We start from the raw sequence: 18696 nt of genomic DNA, 5'->3' as shown, positions 1-18696 counted from the left end.
ATGAAGTCAAACCAGCTCTTGTTTCATTATAGCAAATCAGCTTACACCATTATCTTTGGTGACCAAAACTGGGACCATGTTTCCCTGTTTTCCCCACTTCTACTATCTTCATACAACAATTCCCATTATTGTGTTCCATTTATTTAACTTGGCACAAGAGCTTCTGTAATCGAACATTATTCCTTCTCAGTTTTAGGAAATTTTCTTCTACTTTTAAGCTGATAATTCTTTCAAATTTATTGAAACTGGGTTTGATTTTGGGGGTTTTTTTTGTTAAGTAAAAATGTAATATTCTTTATTTTTTAAAGATTTTATTTATTTGACAGATCACAAGTAGGCAGAGAGGCAGGCAGAGAGAGGTGGGGAAGCAGGCTCCCTGCTGGGCAGAGAGAGCCCGATCGGGGGCTCAATCCCAGGACCCTGAGAACATAACCCAAGCCAAAGGCAGAGGCTTTAACCCAATGAGCCACCCAGATGCCCCAAAATGTAAATATTCTATATATAGTTGAAAACCTGAATAATATTGTCCAATATATTCTATACCCAAAATATAAAAGCTGGAAATAATTTCTTCAAATCTCTATATCCTTATCACCTCATTACAGTTTATTTTATGTACTTGTTTGCCTATTTTATCCAAAGCTTTCTTATTTTTCTTTCCCTCTCTTCTTGCTTTCTTTTGAATAGTCTGAAATCTGTCCCCCACCTAGTCCATTTTTTAAATTATATTGGCTTGGAAGGTATACTTCCTTTAGTATTCTTCTTGTGGGTCTCCTTAAAATATTATACTACACTCTGGTTTACAATTTAACAAAGCCTACAATCAAACCAAATTTAATTCCCTCCACAAAATAATGCAAGGATCATAAAATGCCTTATGTCTGATCACTCCTTTCCATGTTGGCTTTCCATTGCTCATGTAGACTTGTCTTCTTTCTTTTCATCACACAAACTGCACGTTGATGTTGTACATACAGCTTTATTGTTACTCAAATGTATGATCAGATTTGCACACTAGTTGCTAGATTTTTATGTCTCATACTGCCCTCTGTAATCATGTCCCTTCTTGCTAAACTTACCCATCAACATTTCTTTAGTGAAGCTTTGTTGGTCTTTCATACTTTTGGATTTTTTCTATGCATGTCTTTATCTCACCTTCATTCTTGAACTGTAAAGCAATAAGTCTACAATTCCTGGCTGGCAATTATTCCCTTTCACAATCTTAGGAGTTCACGTCCCTGCTTTTATTGTTTGTCATTCATCTCTCAGGACACTTTTACCAGCTTCTCTCTATTCTGGAGTTCAACAGTTCCAACATAAAGTGTAGCTGTGGGTGGTAATATTTTTGTATTACTAGGGATTTGAAGGTCTTCCTGAATCTAAAAATTGGTGACTTTTCAATTCTGGGCAATTTCTATAGATGGCCTCTATAGATCACCTTTCTATAGAAACACATCTTAAGTGTTTCTTCTTTCCACATCTCCTCCTTCCGGAACTCCTAACTGACACAGAGATCTTGTGCTCTTCTCCCTGCCCCTTGGCCTGGTTTTCATATTTCCTGCCTCCTTGTCTCCCTATGGAACATGCTGGTTCTTTATTCCATGACTGTCTTCTAATTTGCTAAGTCTCTCTCCACCTGTGTCTAATCTGCCATGTCAGCAGCCACTGAATTCTTTACACCAACGATAAAGAATTTCATTTCGGGGCACCTGGGTGGCTCAGTGGGTTAAGCCTCTGCCTTTGGCTCAGGTCATGGTCTCAGGATCCTGGGATCGAGCCCCACATCAGGCTCTCTGCTCAGCGGGGAGCCTGCTTCCCCCCTCTCTCTCTGCCTGCCTCTCTGCCTACTTGTGATCTCTCTCTCTGTCAAATAAACAAATAAAAAAATCTTAAAAATATATTTTAAAAAAAAGAATTTCATTTCAACACTGTTCTTTTCAATTCTGCTCAATCATTTTGATCATCCTTATTCTCTCCACTCTCTGAATCGTTTATTTCCTTACACCCATACAACAAATTGTACATTCTAAATTGATCTCAGTATCTACATTTATTTTTATCTGCACAGTTTCTCATTTCTTCTGATTCTCCCTCGTGATGCTTTGTTTCTTCTGTTTTGTTCTTATTTTTATTGTAGGTATGTGTTTCCTGGACATGGATCCATGAGCCTAGATGACTGCAGGAGCAAAACACATTCAATAGGAAGACAAGACATCAGGAGACAGAAATGGAAACAGGTGTGTGTGTGTGTGTGTGTGTGTGTGTGTGTGTGTGTGTGAGAGAGAGAGAGAGAGAGAGAGAGAGAAAGCCCTGGTGAGAATGTCAGTGCAGTGAGGTATCTGTAGTTCAAGGTCAGTTAAAGGAGAAGATGAAAGCAGTGAGTGAAGAGAAGGGACCTTTCAATGAGTGTGTGTGTGATATAAGAAAATACATGAAAGTTCTACCAGGGAAAGTAAAATCATCTTTAGAAAGATTACTCTAGCAGTAGAATAAACTGGATTAGGAGGAGGTAAACTGGCAACAGGGAAACCATGGAGACAACTATCGCACATCAGTTCCAGAGACATGGAGGGTTTGAACAAGTGAGTGGTGGAATAATTAAAGAAAAGGGAACAGGAACAAATTGAAGAGAGAGTGTTAACCCTAATCTTTCAGAATCAAGCCAGAATGCTCCCTTTCTAGGGGTCCACATTGGTGTCTTCATACCCACTTTAACTGAGACTGCATCCTAAAGTACATACAGATACGTCTGGCTTGGAGACTAAGCTCATTTAACAATCACAAAGGTCGAATCATCTGTATTGATGGCCAGATACTATGTATCCTAGAAGACTTCCGAAAAAAATAGCCAGATAAAAAGTAGCGTCTGTTGGATTATACAATCCAACACCAAATAAATAGATAAATAATGTGATTAAAAATGGGCAGAAGACTTGAATAAACACTTTTGCAAAGAAGACATCCAGATGGCCAATAGACACATGAAAAGATGCTCAAGGTCACTCAGCATCAGGGAAACGCAAATCAAAACCACAGTGAAATATCACCTCACACCTGTCAGAATGGTTAAATTCAAAAAGACAAGAAATAGCAAGTGTTCATGAGGATGTAGAGAAAAAGGAACCCTCATGCATTGTTGGTGGGAATGTAAATTCATGCATCCACTATGGAAACAGTACAAAGTTCCTCCACAAAAAAAAAAAAAAAAAATTTAAAAAGAGGTGTCTGGGTGTCTCAGTTGGTTAAACATCTGACTCATGGTTTTAGGTCAGTTCTCAGATCTCCTGGGTTCTGAGATGGAGGATGGATCCCCTCAAGATGGAGCCCCACCTCAGGCTCCATGCTCACCAGGGAATCTGCTTGCAGATCCTCTCCCTCTGCCTTTCACCCTATTTGGGTTCTCTTTCTTTCTCTCTCTAAAATAAATAAATAAGTCTTTTTAAAAAATTAAAAATAGAAATGCCATATGATCCAGTAATCCTATTACTAGATATCTACTTAAAGAAAATCAAAACACTAATTTAAAAAGACACATGTACCCTGCAAGTTTATTCCAGCATTTTTTACAAAAGCCAAAACATGGAAGCAACCTTCCTGTCCATCAATCGATGAATGGATAAAGAAGAGGTGATATGCCTGTGTGAGGAATATATATATATATATATATATATATATATATATATATATATAACAGCACAGATGAACCTAGAAGATATTATGCTAAGTGAAATAAGCCAGACAGAAAAGACAAATGCCTATTATTTCATTTTCTAGGTGGAATCTGAAAAACAAAATGAAAAAAGGCAGAAAGAAACCCATGAATACAAAGAACAAATTGGTGGTGGTGAGAGGGGATGGGCAAAAATGGGAGCAGGGCAGGGGGGAGGTAGAGGCTTCCAGTTCCAAAATGAGTAATTCATGGCATGAAGGGTACATCCTGGGAGTAGTCGGTGGCATTGAAGTTGGGTTGTCTGGTGACAGATGGCCGTCCCCCTCCCTGTAAGCACAGCATGAAGGAGAGAGCTAGCCAGACACTATCCAGTCACTATGCTGTGCATGGGTACCGACCACACTTCAATTAACCCCCCCCCACTCTCTGAAAGTATGGTCAGTGCCTTGAGGACCCTTGTTGAGAGTTTTAGTTCTCTGCTACTTGAAAAGATGCTGCCGGAGTCAGCACCATGGAAACGGTGCCCCCACTACGTCATTCTGAAAAGAGGGTCAGAAGCAATCTTCATTTGAAAGTAGAGATATTCTCTAGGCACCATCAAGCCCTCAAGTCCATGAGTCATAAACATTTTCTATAATAGTAGCAGGTTTTGTTGGCTGGGAAGATCCCCCAGCCCAGACCAGGGGAGTCAAGCCTGAGACCCCACAGGAGCTTGCTCTGGGCGTGCCAGGTTCCTAGCCACAAGTCCATGGCTGCCATGCCAGAGACAGCTTTGGCTCAAATGAACACAGCCTCCTGGCTGCCCAGACGGCAGTGGACACCCACACTGAGGTGCAGGGGCCATCTGTCTGCCTCCCTGTCCTCTGCTGTGTTGTACAGTCAGCCTTTCCCACTGGGCTGACATATGGCTTCAAGCATCTAGTGGGTGAACCAGGCTTCTGGGGACCTCCAGTGACACACTGCTCCCAAGCACCTCTATTTCACACCCCGAATATGGAGCCCAGCTCGGGCTTGATGTAGGATCTCCCTAGAAACAGACATCTCGTCCAAGGGCCCCTGCCCAGAGGCCTCCTCGTTCCCGCACATTGGTCTTGGGTAATGTCCCTGACACCTGGCCTTTTCAGTGCCCCCTTAGGGTACCAGCAGCTTTTAGAACATGCACCATGCACCTGGCCTCAGGCCAGAAATTATGTTATGCATTTTTCAACCGAAAGAAAAGGAAACATTCAAAATCAGTGAGTGGGATCTTTCCATGGACAAATGATGAGCTCAGAGATGCTCGTGTAAAAATTAACTTTTTAGGGGCACCTGGGTGGCTCAGTGGGTTAAAGCTTCTGCCTTCGGCTCAGGTCATGATCCCAGGGTTCTGGGATCGAGCTCCGCATCGGGCTCCCTGCTCAGCGGGGAGCCTGCTTCCTCCTCTCTCTCTGCCTGCCTCTGCCTACTTGTGATCTCTGTCTGTCAAATAAACAAAAATTTTTAAAAAAATTAACTTTTTACTAGGCTACCTGCAGAATGATTATAGAACACCCGTGAGGATGGTGCAGGGCTTCTGTATACTTTCAAAATAGAGTATTTTCAATATATTAATTTCTTCTTTTCTTGGTAAATACTTAGCACCATCAGCCAAGCTGTAGGGAAAATAAATGTGATTCTGTTTTCAGGAACTTTAAAATCTAATGAAGGAGGCATACATGTAAGCGACCATCTGCTATACGAAGCAGATAAGAGCCTGAAAGCCAATGCTTTCATCATAGATGTTAAACCAATTACCTAAATGGATGGTGCATTTTGCTTCCTTGTCAGGATGATACAGGCAAAGCACCGGGTCAGGGACTGAATCCCAATCCCTCCCTGGCTCCACCCTGGGTGGGTTAGAAGGCCACAGTCCCCTGGTAGGCACGGCTGCACAGCCCAGCAGAGACAATACAGAGAGTCAGATCTGGGGATTTGGCTAGAAGTTTCAGGAAGGTAAATCATTGGCCTGTTTACATACTCAACAGCCTGCTGTCTCTCAGAACTACCCCGTCCCCTCAAGAAGTCCCTGCTTTCCTGGAGCTTGGAACAAGGGACAAGTAAGTAAGCACGCACCACTCTGAAGCGATGAGGGCCGGAGTCCAGCCAGGGGGGTGCGTGTTGTCCCCAGCGGTGTGGCTGGGCAGCCCGACCTTGGCCATGGACCTGCCAGACAGAGCACCGCCAGAGCACAGGGCCCCCACAGGATGAGGAGAGACCAAGCACAGGGCCCCCACGGGATGAGGAGAGGCCAAGCACAGGGCCCCCACCGGATGAGGAGAGGCCAAGCACAGGGCCCCCACGGGATGAGGAGAGGCCAAGCCTCCGGGCACAGCCTCACCCGCTGGTTCCCCTCCTGGGCTAAGTCCATGTGATGGGGTTTTTTGCCACTTGAAACTGAAAGATGCTTGCCAGGGCCCTGGTCCTGACAGCTGCGTTTCTCACTGGTCTGCACACGAAGTCCAGGGCCAGCCCAAGCCCACACGTCAGCCCAGGCGGTCACTCGGCCTCACTGTCCGCGCAGACACGAGGAGAGGATGAGGCTCGTGGAGGCTCTGCGCATGACGGCTGCGAAGCACTCCGTGCCCACCCGCACCTTCGGGTTGGCCGCACCTGCACCGACACGCACACGCGCGGACACGCACACGCACGGATGCGCAGACACGCACACACACCAGCATGCACACAAGCACGCACTGACACACGCACACGCGCCAACATGCACACATGTGGACACGCACACGCGCGGACACGCACACGCACCGACATGCACACAAGCACTGACACATGCAAACGTGCAGACATGCACACACGTGGACACAGACAGACACGCACACGTGCAGACACGCACACACACCGACGCATGCACACGCGTGGACACACACACGCCGACACGCACACACGCGCGCACCGACACACGCACGTGTGCAGACACGCACACACACCGACGCATGCACACGCGTGGACACACACACGCCGACACGCACACACGCGCGCACCGACACACGCACGTGTGTGGACACGCACACACACCGACATGCAGATGTGCCGACACACACACGGGTGGACACACACACACACCGACACAGGCACATGCGTGAACACGCACACCCTCAGACACACACACACACACACGGACATGCACACGCGCCGACACGCACACGCGGGACACGCTGCCCCCGCCGGGCCGGGCAGCACTCCCACGCCACGCGCTTAGCTTCCCGGGTCTAGCTCTCTGGTTTTCCCGGGGACTTGCAGGCGTAAAAATAAGAACTAACTGGAGCCGTGAGTCCTGCAGGCAAGGCCTGATTTAATGTCCCCAGGGAGCAGGTCATGCCCGCGGTCATCTGAGCTGGCAACTTAACTGTGGGCTCACAAGCCCCAGAGAAAACGCCCGCGGCATCTGAGCAGCCCAAGCCAGGGTACAAGGGGAAGACAGTGACTGAGCAGGGGAGTGCTGGGTCTCAGCACTTCGGGAGGTCACGGAACCCCCAGCCCCACATGAGGGCCGCCAGCCCCTGCCCCCCAGTGGCCCTGTGAACGCATGGCCTAGAAATTCCTTCTCCCTGGCAACAACCACTAAATCGGGGACAGAACCCCAAACCATAGATTCTGCGAAAGCCACATCTCAACCCTACTTGGGAAGCCAAAAACTTACAGCTTGTCATAGTCCCTGAAAATAACATGTGCCAAATTTATTCTCTAGTTCAGGAAGCAGACTTCTCCACGTTTCTCTGCATGAGTAGCCCAACACCTATACCTAACACCTCCCACAACTGTCTAACCCACGGTACTCAACAGTAGTAAAAGACCCCACCCAGATACATGACACCATTTCTTGTCCTACAGCAGTGCAACAGGGCAATAAACCTTCATAGTTACCACTTGTATCTGAAAATAAATCAGTGTAACATGTACCGTCTTAGTGTCTAAGCTCTGATCAAACAGGAAATGAACAAGTTGGCCATGCTGCCTTATTCAGAAGAATTAGACAATCGTGTGGGCCTATGGAACAATGCTCGGAGGGATGGTACAAAGGTCATGCTGTCGTCCTCTCTTTCCACAGTATTTACAAGTTGTATATAATTTTTCTCAACACGTGATAAAAGACAAATTTAAAGCATGTCATCCTATGCCATAGAATTCAAACGAGGAATAACAAGTATGTCTGTTTGGATGGTCTAATGCCTCTCAGAAACAGGCTAACATAAATAATTCAGTCTTTAAAAGTTACTCAACACAAACCAGCCCGTGCCTAAAGCAGCAACACGATAGTGGCCATGGGTGGCCGGGGGAGTGGGATCCTGCAGAAGTCACTCTGAAGCATTTTGTATGTTGAAGCCAAGCCTTCAAGGCTCTAGAGAGTTAGTGGGGAGAGGCCCTTGGCTCTGCTACTTCCAAATTGTTGGAACTATTTTATACATTTTTAGTCGAAGACTAATTTTGATTTAAGGGGGAAAATTCAACTTGAAATTTGCTCAGTTCATTGAAAGGTTTCTGTTAGTGAATAGGTCCTTTATGAAGTATTTTTGAATGATTTGGGTTTTTTTTTCCCCCAAATCAACTTGAAAAAGCAGATTTTCATGACCTCCAGTCCTCTCCCCAAAACCTCCTTCCAGGCTTCGGAGGGTCCCCGTGACGTATCTTCGGGTCATTCTGTCTGTTCTGCGTACAGACGCTGGGGTCTGGTACAGTCTGGGGTCTCCCAGAATTGGAAGAGCTGGTTCTGCTCTTGCCCACCACTCTGTGTTGAGGATCACCACGGACTGTGTGGGTTTTTGGTTTGTTTTCTCCGTGTTCCCAAAAGCATCCTCACCACCTCAGTATTTCTGGGAAGTGCATTCAAACACTATAAATATGGGTCTGTTTACTGGTTTGTCGAAGGCTCTTTCCAGACTGTCTGAACTCCGCTGCTCGCTACAGCACACACCCATCTATTCCCTGCTCATTTTGCCCAACACGCTTCACTGCTGCAGGAGCAGACCCCCCATTCACTGCTCCAGGGGCACCCCTCTGATAGGCTCCCTTCCTGCCCCAGCTGATGAATGCGGAAGACTGGGCTCCCTCCAGACAAACACAGCAGGCTACTGAGGCAAAGAGAAGCCAGAACCAGTGAAAACCCTGGAAGGAGTTTAGCCCACACTGGTCAAAACGAAATGCCTTGACAGACCATATGGAGCCTCTTACCCTCACAGCCTGCCCAGAGATCGTGTACGCTCAGACAGTAACAAAGAATGTCAACAACACTTAGCAAATAATTACAAGAATCCATGTCGGCTGAAAGAACAAGGCTCCTGAAAAACAAAACCCTCAAGAAGAGAAACATGACAAATACGTTTACTTAAATGAATGCTCATGGGGCACCCACATGGCACAGTCAGTCGAGCGACCAACTCTTGATTTTGGCTCAGGTCATGATCTCAGGGCCGTGGGATCAAGCCCCGCGTGGGGCTCTGTGTTGAGTGGGGGGTCTGCGTGGGATTCTTTGCTTCTCTCTCTGCCCCTCCCACATGTGTGTCTGCTCACTCTCTCTAAAAAATAAATACATGCTTGTGATTTTACACCTCTTAGTAATTACAGAATTATGTCCAGTTACCAGGTTCCGCAGGTGTATATTTTATTCCAGATTACCAAGGCTCATCGTGGCACCAGGTTAGGGTGATTTGAAGACTACAAGGGCCTCAATATTATACCAAACTGGGCACATTATTTATATTTTAAAGGGATAATACTGTGTGATCATTTCTATTACAGGATTATATTCATGAACCCGTGTCAGAGAAGACACAGTATGGCTTCTGCACATAAAGAAGCTGAGGCTCGATGAAGGAAGGGTTCGACTCTGGTGCAAATCTTCCAGCTGAGGTGGCAGCACTACGAGGCCCGTGGAGACCATGGTTTGATTTCCCCTGGCAGCCGTTAAAATGGGCTTGGTCCACACCCCCAGTCATGGTCAGACATCTCTCCTATGTATGTAGGGACTTACTGGGGAAGAGGACAGGTGTCAGTATATGAAAACAAATTCAGATAATTACTCCTAGAACAGAAGTGTGGACCCCACCTGCAGTGGACCAGAAATAGATCTTTCTTTCTTGCAACAAGAAGAGCACTTTGGAAAGGAAGGATTCAGAGGAAGTTTCTGGAGAAAATTACAAGCACTGAGCTTTAACAAAGTGAAAACAAGTCAGTCATACTCACTAAATGGAATCTTGGATCTGTAAAAAATGTCATCATTTGTGTCAAATAATCACCATCAAGGACTGAAATTTCTCACATATGCTTGGGTCCTTTTCTGGTGGAGATGGAAAGGAGGCAGCAGCTGTCGGCCTTAGCTTATACTTTACTTACATTGGGAAAATAATTCAGATGTGAATTACCTTCCAATTGTGTTGTTCCCAAGTGGGGAGGGGGTACACATGACCCTTCAGAGCGATGCACAATCCGGGAAACTGGTTGACAACAACCAAAATGTTGACGTTTTCATACTCAGATTATATCTCTTCTCCCTCCCAAAGGGTCTTGGAATTCATAAAGGAATCGTGGGCTCACCAGCATAATTCTAAAGCAAAGAGCTATCACCTTCTTCCATCTGTGGCTCTTGGTAGGAAGTAAAGGAGCCAACAACAGCCTACATAGCAACTTCCAGAAAGCAGGGCTCTAACTTGGAATCTATATCCTAACTTCCCTCTTGAGTTATCTAAGAGGACAGATCTGCATTAGAACACTCTCATCTTGACTCAGGATAGAGAGTTCTAGAAGGCAGACCAGGGAAATGTTCACATTTTTAAAAAATCAGGTCCTAAGCCCTGTTTTGCAGAATGCAGCTTGTTTTATCTTCAAAAAGACAGAGAATACAGAGCAACAGAACAAGCCCACAGTCATGGCTATTTAGAAATATTTTCCCTCCCGTGTATCATCTTCCTGATATAAAATTTCCCACTGATTAGAAATGTCCGTACAGCACATGTGTAATCTCTGAGATGTCAAATCTTTCAAACAAGTCCTGTTCCTTGAGAGGATCTGTTAGGCTGGAACCTTGCCAAGGCTGACCCCTGGCTGGCTGCTTCACTACTGACAACTTGCTCTAAAGAGAGTAACTCTGTCTTTGGGTCTACATGGGCGAAGACCTTTGTCTTTTTCTACTCATATACAACTCTCATTAATTTCTAGTTAGTGCTCAAGAATATCTCATGTTTGTTCATTTTAAAGTTCTATCTGAAAGGATTATTTGAGCTTTGAAAACACTAAAACGGGGCGGGGGGGGCAAGGAGGATAGCCAACAAAAGACTTCAGCAATATTCATTTCAAGATTTCTTGTTTGTACCTTAAATCCCACGCTGCCGGCAAACTCCTCTAGAATTTCTCAAATGTTGGGGCAGAACAAAAAAGACCCCTCTACCTTGACTTAGTAATAACGGATTGCAAATATGTGCTGACGTATTTTGCTTGTACACACATTACAACACACACGCCCCAAATATGCAGGAGTTAAAGAAACACTGATTTGGTCAAACTAATGAATCTAGACATGAGATTCATTGACCATTTACTTCTACTGCTACAGATGATGTGGCCAGATATGATTACTGAGAAATTATCAAAGGCCATCTGTGTGGCCTCTATGAATCTTTAAATCTGCAAAGTCATTTAAACATATACTCAATGCGTGAAGGTGTCATCTCTGTGGTGATCTGATCAAGGACTTTAACCTGAGTGTCTAAGACATCCTTCCATTGCAAATGTACATGCGCTCTTGAATTTACTGCACTTTTCATAAGAGTACTAAATATACCTAAACACACAGGCTGAAAAGCACAGACTAGCATCAACACCTGGAGAGTCAGCCCGAGACCCAGAGGGGCTGAGCCTGGACACCCAGCTCGTCTCTGACCCAAGTGTCTGCACGGATATTCAGACACAGAACATCCCAGAGCACAGGATTCCGAAGAAGGATGTTCAATATGAAAGAGCCTGATACCGGGCGCCTGGGTGGCTCAGTGGGTTAAAGCCTCTGCCTTCAACTCAGGTCATGATCCCAGAGTCCTGGGATCGAGCCCCACATCGGGCTCTCTGGGCAGCGGGGAGCCTGCTTCCCCTTCTCTCTCTCTCTCTCTGCCTGCCTCTCTGCCTACTTGTGATCTCTGTCTGTCAAATAAATAAAAATAAAATCTTTAAGAAAAAAGAAAGAGCCTGATACCTCTGTGGGTTTCAGGGAGTAAAACACTAAGTGAAAATAAATACCACAACAACCGATCTTGCCAATACGCTGTAATCAGCACCACAGAGATGAGAAAGTCAACACGGCACTCTGCTCTCCCTCACAGGAAGGATTTTTGAAGCATCTTTTCCTTTAAGTAGGAGTAACCTCCAGTGACTTTTTAATGGTACCTCAGAGTAGGACATGAATCATCCTACAATTTACTAATATCAATGAATCGTTAGTAGTGGTCGTTTTTAATTTCTTAGCAAAATGACAAGAGCTCTATTGCAGGATCTGAGGATCTGATTTTACCTAAATTCCCCCACTTTAATTCAGAGCAGTTGTCGTACCAAGCTAAATTAAAATTGTGTCTGAAACACAGGGCAGTATTTGCTGAAAAGAGATTAAGGCTCATTTTGAGGAGTGACTCATACCCAATATGGCATTAAATGAGCTAATACTAGCTAATGATACCACAAAATCATCATGGCCCTCCGGCATCCACGGATGAAGGAGTGGGACAGTGACTTCAGGTGCAAAGCTTTTTCACTTTAGCCAACTTCCCGGTGAGGGGAGAGTCCCGCCGCCTTGCAAGGGCTGAATCCGGACACCCCCAGCAAGGTTAGTTTCTGAACGAGCCTGCTAACCCTTTCTTGAAACGCACACCAGCTTGACCTACACCTGATCTGTTTTTTTATTTTATTTTACTTTATATATTTATTTTATTATTTATTTTATTTTATTTTATTATTTTATTTTATTTTATTTTTCTTGAAAGGAATAGGGGCCAGGAGAGAAGACGAGAGGGACTTTCTTAAAACCCCTTAAGGGAAGAAAAGCCTCGGATGGCGATTTCAGTCTGAGCAAGTCTTCCAACTTTTCCTGACGTTCAGAGTGAAATCCCCCGAGGGCCGAGCCTCTGGACGTGCAGCGGCGTCTTTGGACGGGATCAGCCTGAGCTTTCCCGGAGCCGCAGGCTCTGGCCTCGACGAGCTCTGCACCCATCACCGCGCGGAGCCGGACCTGATGCGAGCGCGGAGGGCAGGCTGCGCTCCCGGGGGCGCGAGGGGTCCGGCTTCCCCGAGCTGCGGGCTCGGTCCGGGGCGGGCTGCGGGCTCCAGGTCGCGGACTCCGCAGGGCGCGCACTGCAGACGCGCTAATGCAGGACCCGCCGCGCGCGGACCCGGCTCCCGCAGCCCGCACCTCTGGCGCCCGAGGGACACGGCCCCGCCGACCTGGCCCCCCTCGGGCGCCAGCCCCCTGCCTGTTCTCGAGTGGACCCTGGGCTCCACCAGAACTTGGGCTGTCCCCGAAAGACTCCGCTCCCGGCAGGGACACCGCAAATACCCGGTTAGCTGTGCTTGCGACTTGGCGGGAGTGAAAAGCCCGGCGAGCCCCGCTGCGGGCGCTGGGACGCGGCGCGCTGCCTCGGGACGCCCCTTCCCCGCACCCCGCAGCGGTGCCTCTGCAAACCCGCGCGCTCAGGAGAGCACGAATCCCAAGAGACGGGCAAGTTCCCGGAGGACTGGCGTACTCACGAGCTTCCCCCGCCGCCGCGGGGCTCCAGGGCCGCGCCGCCCAGACAAAGAGCATCCCGAGGAAGGCCGCCGCGCCCGGCTCCATCGGCCCCGCGCCCTGCGCCCGAGGCGTCCCGCGGCTCCGCGCCAGGCCCGCCCACAAGCTCCCGGCCGGGGTGGCGCAGCCCGCTCCGTGGGCTCTTCCTGCCCGCGAGCTCTGCTGGCGGGAGCGCTCCGCTGGTCCGCAGCTCCACCTGCGGCCACACCCACCCCCGCCCGCCCCGCGCCCACGCTGCGGCCCCGCACAGCCCCGGGCGCCCCTGGCGGCGGCGGGTGGAAGTGCGCGCGGACCCCGGCCTGCCTGACGCCCGCGCTGCGCTGGGGACCCTGGGGCCCCCAGCCGCCAGCCCGGCTCGCTCATGCGAGGGGCTCCCCCTGACCGCGCGGCCTCGCCTGGCCCGCCGCAGTCCAAGGAGCTTCCACCCCGACGCCAGGGAAGGGTCTCCTGCGGCTTGGGGGTGGGTGCGCGCGTGTGCCTGTGCGCGCGTGTGGGTGTCCCTAGTGGGAAAGGTGAAGCTGGGAGAGAAACAGCTAATCGGGTTGGAAGACGACGTTTACGTGTATGGAAAACTGTTGTAAAGAAGACTTCTTGCCTTCTGAACTCATTTAATGATTCAAGCAAAAACACCTCGTGATCTCCGTAGGCAGGCCAGACCGTGATGGACATTGTAAGCTTTGGCGGGGATCTGTGTCCACTTGTAGCTCAATAAGGCCGGGAAAAAAAAAAAAAAAATATATATATATATATATATATATATATATATTGTGTGTATATATATATTTTTTTTATTTTTATTTTAAACCCTCCCCCACCTGAGCTACGGGTCAGCATTTTACTATGGACAGCCCTGCTTGGAGATTTGAGGGCTAACACCGACCAACAGATAAAACCACAAACTGCACCTTGGCAGAAGGAATGTTGTTCCAAATGCCATGCCGAGCTGACCTTATACCTAGTAGGTGCACTGAATAGATTTAATTGAAGAATGAAAGCTTTTGAAACAACTAGGTCTACTGTATGTGCGTTGCTTTCCACTCAAATTCTCTCATAACAGTTTCCCAAAGAGCATATTTTTTTAATGATGGCGTATTAAAGGAAAAGCATATCAAAGGGGGCAGGGGCTTCACAGCATAAAGATAAAAACCAGAAGCCCATGGAGGGAGAATCGTTTCAAGACCTGTGACCTGGAACTCACTTGGCAACTTAGTGGCCTGTCTCCTCCCTGAAAGGACCCCTAGCAGGTGTAAATCCAGGAGTTATGAGCTCAACATCACAGATCAATACGGTCCTAAAACTGATCAGACTCATGACAAATGTGCTGAGATGGGGAAACAGGCTCCAGGCATCCTTGTGCCACCCAAAGTGACTGGAATACGAAAGGAACTTTAACCTTTAGCAAACCCCCACTTGCCTGAGAGCACAGCAAGCAGAAAAGGTGTTTTTATGGTTATTTTGCCTGGGAGGTGGGGAGGACAAAACCAGAAATGGAAAATTTAAATAGCTTTGCCAGAGTCATAGTATTAGCCGCTGGAAGGACTGAGAATTAGACCAAATACAGAGATTCTGATCTCGACTTTATGGCTTCCTCTACCCTCACTTGGGCCCCTGGGAATCAGGAACACTCTCCCCTCCCCCAACCCCAGCAAAAGGCAGCGACAACAAAACCTGTTCAGAAGGTGTGTTCAGAACCTTGCAAAAAAGCCACAGGCATTGCAATGACCTTCATTCGTTCATCAGACACTTCCCCCCGGGCCTGCCAGGAGTCCTGGACTGGGACATTTTGTTTCTAATTTTGTAAAGCAAATATAAATTAACGATTTACATTAAGGGTCTAATACATTTTTTAAATGACCTATGAACCAAGCACTGTTAAGTGTGTGTATTCTTAGCCTAAATAAATGGTCACAACGTTCCTCTGAAGTAAATACTAAGCCCTGTTAACAGATAGGCTGGACCTCAGAGAGGGTTAGGGGTGTGTCCAGAGTCACACAGCAAGCCTGGATTGGAAGCCAGGTTCGCTGAACTCTGAGAACTCCTTCTCACAGAGACAGTGTCTCTGCAATGGAGAAGTTGTCACCCTGTGAAACTATACTCATTTGGAACACTGAAAAAATAAAATTAAAAAAAAAAAAAAAAAACCTGTACTCAGTGGTTCACAGGAAACCCATTTAGAATGCCTTGGTCAGCACCTCAGTAATTGATACCAATAAAGCCAGAAAGGACAGTGGTGGTAAATCACTTGAGCAGGGATTAGGATGGGTTTTTACAAGTCAGATGAGACCCAGCAACAGGAGGGAGTGAGACGCCTGGGTGGCCTTCCCCATGCAGAGCACAGCATTGAGCTGTTAACAAAAATTCAACTGAGTAAATTTTAAAGTCTATTTGACTTTATTAATTGATTCAGGAATCCAGCAACTTCCCATCTAGCAAACCAGAGGGGAATTCCAAAGGGCTCTAGAACGGGAAAGGTTTTTTAAGGATGAGGGAGTCATAAACAGAAAAAGAAAAAAAAAAGCATTATTTGGGGTAGGATCACCTTCCTTTAGGGAAAAGGGGTCTTATTAGGTGGATTACTTCATCTTGCTTTGGGGGTTGGAGAGGACCCATGTGACAGATTACCTTTATACATTGTTGATGCTGACCAGAGAAGCCCAGATTGATCAGTTAAGACTATATTGCTGGGGGAGGTTGAAACTTTGATTAGGTTAGGTATTAAGCCCTGGTTTGGTGGCTTGGTCTAGCATAAATGACTCAATTTGGGGCTTGTGGTTTTCTTTCTAAAAGGATGCTGGACCAGGGCACCTGGGTAGCTCAGTTGGTTAAGTGTCTGCATTGGTCTCAGGTCATGATCCCAGAATCCTAGGATCGGGTCCCAAGTGGGGATCCCTGCTCAGCAGAGAGTCTGCTTCTCCCTCTCCCTCTGCCACTCTCCCTGCTTGTGCTCTCTCTCTGTCTCTGTCAAATAAATGAATAAAATCTTAAAAAGAAAAAGAATGCCAGACTGGACATCAGCACTGGGTTCACCTCCCAGAATAAGGGCAGCCAGGGTGTGCAGTGCCAAGAGCAGAGCCCTGCGAGCATGTGACCCGTGAGGCGCGTCCATTCCTCCCTCTCCGGCTGTGTCCTCCAGGAGGAGACTAAGTGGCTTGCTTTTCGGTTGTTTGGTTTGTGTCATGGGAACCACAGCCTGACCTAGAACCATGAGGGAATCTCGGGTTTAAAGCCCCCGCAGAAGTCTGAAGACTGCAGTGCAGACCAGCTGCAGAGACACCTTGGGAGTTGGCAACAGCCTTAGGCCCCTGCCAGCTGCTCAACACCTGGGAGCCTCAGCTTCCTGGTCTGTTCCATAAGGTCCTCTCCGTGGAGGACGGCTCCAAGCACTAAAGGAGAAAATGTGTGTTGAAGCTTAACGTCCTGTGCTTGTCTGGAGGGCACTGGATCAGGCGGGCATGTCGCTGGGAGCTCTGGGCTGGGAGAAGAGGGCATGCCAGCCCAGGGGCCACCAACAACTGGGAGCTAATGCACTCTATTCCCTGACCCTTCTCCGTAGCTCTTTGCTATTTTAAATAGGAAAGATGAAAAAAAAATGTGGAGATGGAATCTGGCACATTGCTAGAGCTGATGATTCAGACCCCCAGACTGTGCGCACACATGGCCATCAGAGTTTGTACCAAACACAAAAGAGAACTTAATCTCAGCGTGAGTCACAACAGAAGATAAGAAATGACTGCTCACGTTCGGAGGGGTGTAGATGCTCGTGTATGTCACTGCACACAGGCTGTCTATGGAAATACTCCAAGAGAAACCGAGCCCCTAGCATTTCCTGCCAATGTCCTCTGTCCTCCCTGCACACCTGGATCCCCTCTGTCCCTGAGTGGAGGAATGACCAATTTGCCCACCACAGTGAAGATTCTTCTGAAGGCTGTCCACGGACCGAAACATGATGCCATTAATTCCCGTCTTCATTCAGCAATTTCTTCCCTATAAATTCTTATTTCTGCATGTTTTATTTAAGTCTAGAAATACATTTAACTTTACCCTCATAGTGAGAACAGATTTGTCATTAAATCCTCTGAAAGTTAGAATACTGTGAATAAAATATAATAGTATTTCTATCAGGAGTGATTTTCCCATAAGCCCCTGAGCAACAAATCCTGAAGAACAATTATCGAGAAACAGACTCCAGCGAGAATAAATGTCCCACGTGTGATATAGGGCACGCTGCACAGTATCTTTCCAGGTTTTCTCTGATGAGCTGTGTTCCCTGGAAACAGTCCTTGGAAAGCCGGGGTTTTAACAGCCAAAGGGTTGTGCATCTGATTACATAAATCTCAGCTACAAGAGTAGTCAACCTCATACTTCTTACAAATTCAGTCTGCTTCAACCCAGTAGGACCTTTTGTGACGACCACTGGTGTCTAAGACAACCTAAAATAAGCCCCCACCAAGAACTTGGAGTATAAAAACAATACTGTGTGGTATTCCCCAAAGTGTGTGAGGAAACATTCCACATGAATACTCCAAGATCATCACACACAGTTTCCCTGCTGTTCTGGCTTGGATGGAATCAGAGAAGCTTAAAATTAAGATGGCCCCCAGAGTCAGGCAGCAAGCACTCCCCCAGTTCAAGCACTACCTTCCCCAACACCAATCCTTCACATGCCAATGGATGGCAAAGGCCAAAGCACACCCTTGGGGAAAGAAGGCAGATGCTAGAATTTCCTCCAATCACAACTCACCGGCAGATACATTCACGGAGTCAATGACATGAGTTTCCACAAACAGTTCTCTTCTTCTTTTTAAAAAAAAAATACAGAGATCTATTTGTACCTTTGCAACCAAATTTCTAATTCTATAGAAGGCATGAAAGTTACCTCTGATTTTTTTCCTCACTTCTTTGGGGCCAGGAGGAAGGAGGCAGCATGGAATGTATCTAAAAAGTTTTTTTATTTTTCCACTTATAATTAAAATCAACATCTGAGCTTGGCATAAGAATTTTTAGAGTCCTCCTACTGGAAGGGGCACGATTTTGAAATATAATTTTATACATTCAAACTCTAAATTGTACCTCTTTCAATATGGAAAGTGAAAATAAATAAATAAATAAATCCATTTGGGTTGAGAGATTCGTTTGCTGAATGAGCTTTTAGGGCAAAAACAGATGCCAGTTAATATACTGCAGTTTGAGGAGAGTTTGAATAGAACCCAAAAGGGAGTTAAACATTTTTATGACT

At 46.8% G+C, this 18696-nt stretch overlaps 1 protein-coding gene across 1 annotated transcript in view; it reads right to left on the bottom strand.

The window, feature by feature from the left end:
• LOC111145065 (contactin-associated protein-like 3) overlaps nt 1-13508 on the bottom strand; it is a 151826-nt gene extending 138318 nt beyond the window's left edge. Inside the window, 1 exon segment of the mRNA XM_022499678.1 lies at nt 13424-13508. Within this exon segment, the coding sequence (XP_022355386.1) occupies nt 13424-13508 (85 nt within the window).
• Nucleotides 13509-18696: the final 5188 nt, after the last annotated feature.

The sequence above is a fragment of the Enhydra lutris genome, unplaced genomic scaffold (genome assembly GCF_002288905.1).
Source record: "Enhydra lutris kenyoni isolate GAN:26980312 unplaced genomic scaffold, ASM228890v2 scaffoldscaffold12, whole genome shotgun sequence".
In the NCBI taxonomy this organism is placed as follows: Eukaryota; Metazoa; Chordata; class Mammalia; order Carnivora; family Mustelidae; genus Enhydra; species Enhydra lutris.
The sequence above is the reverse complement of the archived record's forward strand: the minus strand, read 5'-3'. Positions and strand labels throughout refer to the sequence as shown.